This window comes from Benincasa hispida, chromosome 11, assembly GCF_009727055.1.
Source record: "Benincasa hispida cultivar B227 chromosome 11, ASM972705v1, whole genome shotgun sequence".
In the NCBI taxonomy this organism is placed as follows: domain Eukaryota; kingdom Viridiplantae; phylum Streptophyta; class Magnoliopsida; order Cucurbitales; family Cucurbitaceae; genus Benincasa; species Benincasa hispida.
In genome coordinates this window covers 61,784,872-61,788,982 of record NC_052359.1, presented here as the reverse complement: position 1 = coordinate 61,788,982, position 4,111 = coordinate 61,784,872, and the positions used below count along the sequence as shown (strand labels likewise).

The 4,111-nt window shown below is 40.2% G+C and overlaps 1 protein-coding gene across 1 annotated transcript; it reads left to right on the top strand.

The window, feature by feature from the left end:
• Positions 1–874, top strand: LOC120091333. The gene is made up of 2 exons (XM_039049322.1): positions 1–364; positions 539–874. Exons 1-2 carry the CDS (start codon positions 96–98, stop codon positions 675–677), a joined length of 408 nt encoding a protein of 135 aa, XP_038905250.1. The 5' UTR covers positions 1–95; the 3' UTR covers positions 678–874.
• Positions 875–4,111: the final 3,237 nt, after the last annotated feature.

Sequence of the window (4,111 nt, the reverse complement as noted above, 5' to 3'; positions counted from 1 at the left end):
CCTTTCGAATTCGAACCACCAAATTATAAGAAAACTCTCTTCCTGATTTTCCTCCACCCCAAAATATCATCTTCATTTTCAGCCCCTTGCAAAACATGGCGTCCTTATGTTCGTTTCCACGCATTTCTTCTACTGAACCCATCAAACAACCGCCCACCGCCGCCCCTTTTCCGTCCTCCAATCACCCAATAAGACCGTCCGCACTCTCCCTCCGTCAAATTAGCCCCAAGCACAAGAGAATTTCTGTAGTGGTCGCCGCCGTCGGAGACGTCTCTGCCGACGGCACCACTTACTTGATCGCGGGCGCCGTCGCCGTGGCTCTCGTTGGAACCGCCTTCCCTATCCTCTTCTCTCGCAAAGACTTGTAAGCAAAATTAAATCAACAAATTCGGCCAGTTACCATAAAATTTGCCGTGTCTCTGCAGTGGGATTCTGTTTCACGACATTAATTAAACTAACTTCCCATCTGCAATGCTTTAAAGAGGGCTTTTAAATTTCAATGGTTGTGGTTTTTATTTTGTGGTCTTGTCCTCTGTAGGTGTCCGGAATGCGACGGCGCAGGGTTTGTCCGGCGATCGGGGGCGGCGCTGAGGGCAAATGCGGCTCGGAAAGACCAAACTCAGATCGTTTGTGCTCGTTGCAATGGCCTTGGCAAGCTCAACCAAGTGGACAAATAGATTAAAACCTGCTTTTTTCAGCGGCTTTGCTCTCATATATTGTTATTTATTACTGTTTTTCTCCTCTTTCGTAAATTACATACATTATAAATGTGAATGTAATAAAATATTTTTAATATGTTTTTACCTCGTGTATTTTTAGATTTAGGTTAAGTCCCATATATGGGAGATAGTTCAAATCTAATCCTTTATAATTAGAATCTAGTTCCAATTGTTTAATAAAATTCTCTTGAATAGTCTCTACGGTATAGACTATTTTTTAGGATTTTATCAAACTATAAAAATTATTTATGAAATTTTATCCAACCATAAGAATTAAATCCTAACTTTGAAAATCAAAAGAACTCAATTTTAATTTTTTCTTCAAATTATATGGATCAAATTTGTGATTTAACGTGAGATTTATTATCATAAATTATCTCTAAGATTAAGAATGCAGTTGATGAAAACGAAGCTTTGGCAAGGCGTTTACGAACTGTTTCTTTTCTTGTCATCATACTAGCAACTTGCTCGTTGTATTGTTCATTATGTTGCTGGTTTTTCAAATTTTTTTTTTGTCAATTTTGTTTCTTCCAGTTCAAAAGATTGAGGGAGAAGTCGGATTTTCTAGTTGGATTTGTGATGTAATTAATAGTGACTTTTTGTTCAAATTGTCTTAGGGCATTTTTTGCATTTTGTATACTTATTTTTTAAAAGAAAAAAAAGGGCAAGTACTTGATTTAAATTTTAATCATAAACTTTGAAGAAAATAATTGGTATATATAGGTGAATGAAGTTGATAAATCTTACAAGACTCGAAACTAAAGTTGGATTAGTTATTTACTAGGATAGAATTGTTACAACTTTATTTAAATCAAGGAGTAAATTATTACACCACCGCAACAACAAGGAGAAAATAATGATAAATGAGTGCAGTATCCATGAAGAATTATAACAATTTTTCATTTCATTTTTCTACATTTCTCTTCATTTGTTTCATGTTCCACTAATATGTAATTTCTTTTTCATGATTGTTATTGTAAACCACTAACATTTTGCCATGTGGCACTATTATGCAAATAAATATCACTACACAACGATCATCAGCTGCTGTGAAGGCCGATCGTCTTATTCAATTTTCTTCTGTCGTTTATGCTCTCTACCAATCGTGTAGCAATTTTCCTCTATCGTCTAAATTCTATCGTGTTCTCTTCTTCGTGTACACTTCAATTGTGTACTTTTTGTCGCCTACATGATCAACCTAATCATGTAGTCTTCCACCCATCGTCTACACACTTTTCCTTATCATGTAGACACTTGTCCTATCGTTCACTCCTTTCTCAACGGTCGTCTAGGTAATTGACCACGATCGTCTAGCCTCCTTCACCACGATTGTTTAGCTTTTCTTTCCACGATAGTCTAGCCTTTCCCTCAACGATCGTTAAACCTTCACCTCTCAATGATCGTTTAGTCAAGACTACGATCGTTTACCTACCCTTTCTTCTTCTTCCTTACATGGTATCAGAGCTTTAAAGCATCCTGCCTCCTTCTCTCATGGCGTCGAGCTCAAGCACGTCCGAAGAAAACTCTACCATCCCAGTAACATCAAACCCATGCATACATTCAACCGTTCTACCTCCGACCACCATATCCATATCATCTCTGTCTTTCACCCTACTCGCTACTCAGCGCGTCCCTCTCCCTGCTCGAAATCCTTTTTACACTCCGTAATATGGACCTCCACCACCACCTTTTCACCCTCACTATGTCGGTGTCCCTACCCATCATCCATTTCAAAATCTAGTACCGATGTCCGCAGCCTTCTCTACGACTGTCGACTTGAATCCCGGTCTACTATGGACCAACTCCAACAGATACAAGCCAATGTCGCCCAGCTCTCACTCCAGCCTCGACGTCCTTACTGGTCGCAACCTACCAGGTCATCTTTCCGACCTTCTCAAGCTCTTCTAGGTATTCTTCTCAACCCTCATTTCTATGCTTTGCCGCTACAAATTATACACCTCACCGACCATCCACCCGAGCTCCACGACCAACAACTTATCAACCATCCTAATCCTCCAATCGGCCGCAATGCCAAATCTGTAACAAGTTTGGCCATACAGCTTTATCATGCTATAACATTGACAATCCAAAATATAGAACCATCCAACTCCTCAAGCTCACTTTGATCATGTCACACCAATCCCACCACAGCCGTTGTCCTACATTACTACCCCCCATGCTCCAACAACCAATCACCCCGATGAAGGCTGGTATATGGATTCCGATGCCACTTATCACATGACTCCTGACCTAACCAGCATCCAACAACTTGTCCCTTATTATGGTGGTGACCAAGTTGTCATAGGAAATGGTAGGTCCCTTCCCATATCTCACACTGGTCCTGCTTCTTCCCTTTCATCTACATCGCACACTCCTATTCAGCTTCACTCTGTTCTTCACACCCTCGATATCTCGAAATTTAATTAGCATCAGTCGTTTGTGTTATGATAACAATGCTTATGTCAAATTTTTTCATGATTCCTTTGTTTTGAAGGACCTCCAAACCAAGAGTCCACTCCTCTAGGGCATACTTGATCGTGATCTATACAAGCTCTCTGTCAATCCATCGGCTAAACAATCCGTTCATCCCTCATCTCATCCAACTACTTTCATCTCTGCACTCACGGACTTCTCCTTATGGCACCGTCGCTTAGGACATCCCTCCCCTCCAGTAGTTCACTCTGTGTTATCTAAATGCAAACTGAAGTACAAAAATAAGTCCAATCTATCAGTTTGTGAACATTGTCAAATGGCTAAGAGCCATCGTTTACCTTTTCAATTGTCTAATTGTCGTCCACCTTCCCCTTTCAACTTAGTGTATCCTGATGTATGGAGTCCTTCCCCAATCAATTCAATTAATGGAGATAGATTTTTCTTGTTGTTTTTCGATGCGTTCTCTCGATTCACTTAGATCTATACAATGAAAATTAAATCTGATGTTTTGCCTTGTTTTCTTAAATTTCAAGCTATGATTTCAAATCAATTCTCCATCACCATTAAATCGATCCAAACTGATGGAGGAGGGGAGTTCAAAGCTCTCTTTTTACACTAGACAAACTTGGCATCATCCATCGTCTCTCCTGTCCTTACACACCCCAACAAAACAGCACTGTTGAACGAAAGAATAGGCATGTCATTGAAGTTGGTCTAGCTATGCTTGCTCACTCCTCTGTTTCACATAGTTTATGGCCATTCGCCTTCCATACTGCCACCTATCTTATCAATCGTCTACCTACACCTCTCCTTGAAAACAAGTCACCCTATGAAACGTTGTACTCCAAACTCTCTGACTACCGGCTCCTAAAAGTCTTCGGCTACACTTGCTTTCCTTTCCTTCGACCGTTCAATGAAAATAAACTCCAATATAGATCACACTCGTGCGTATTCCTAGG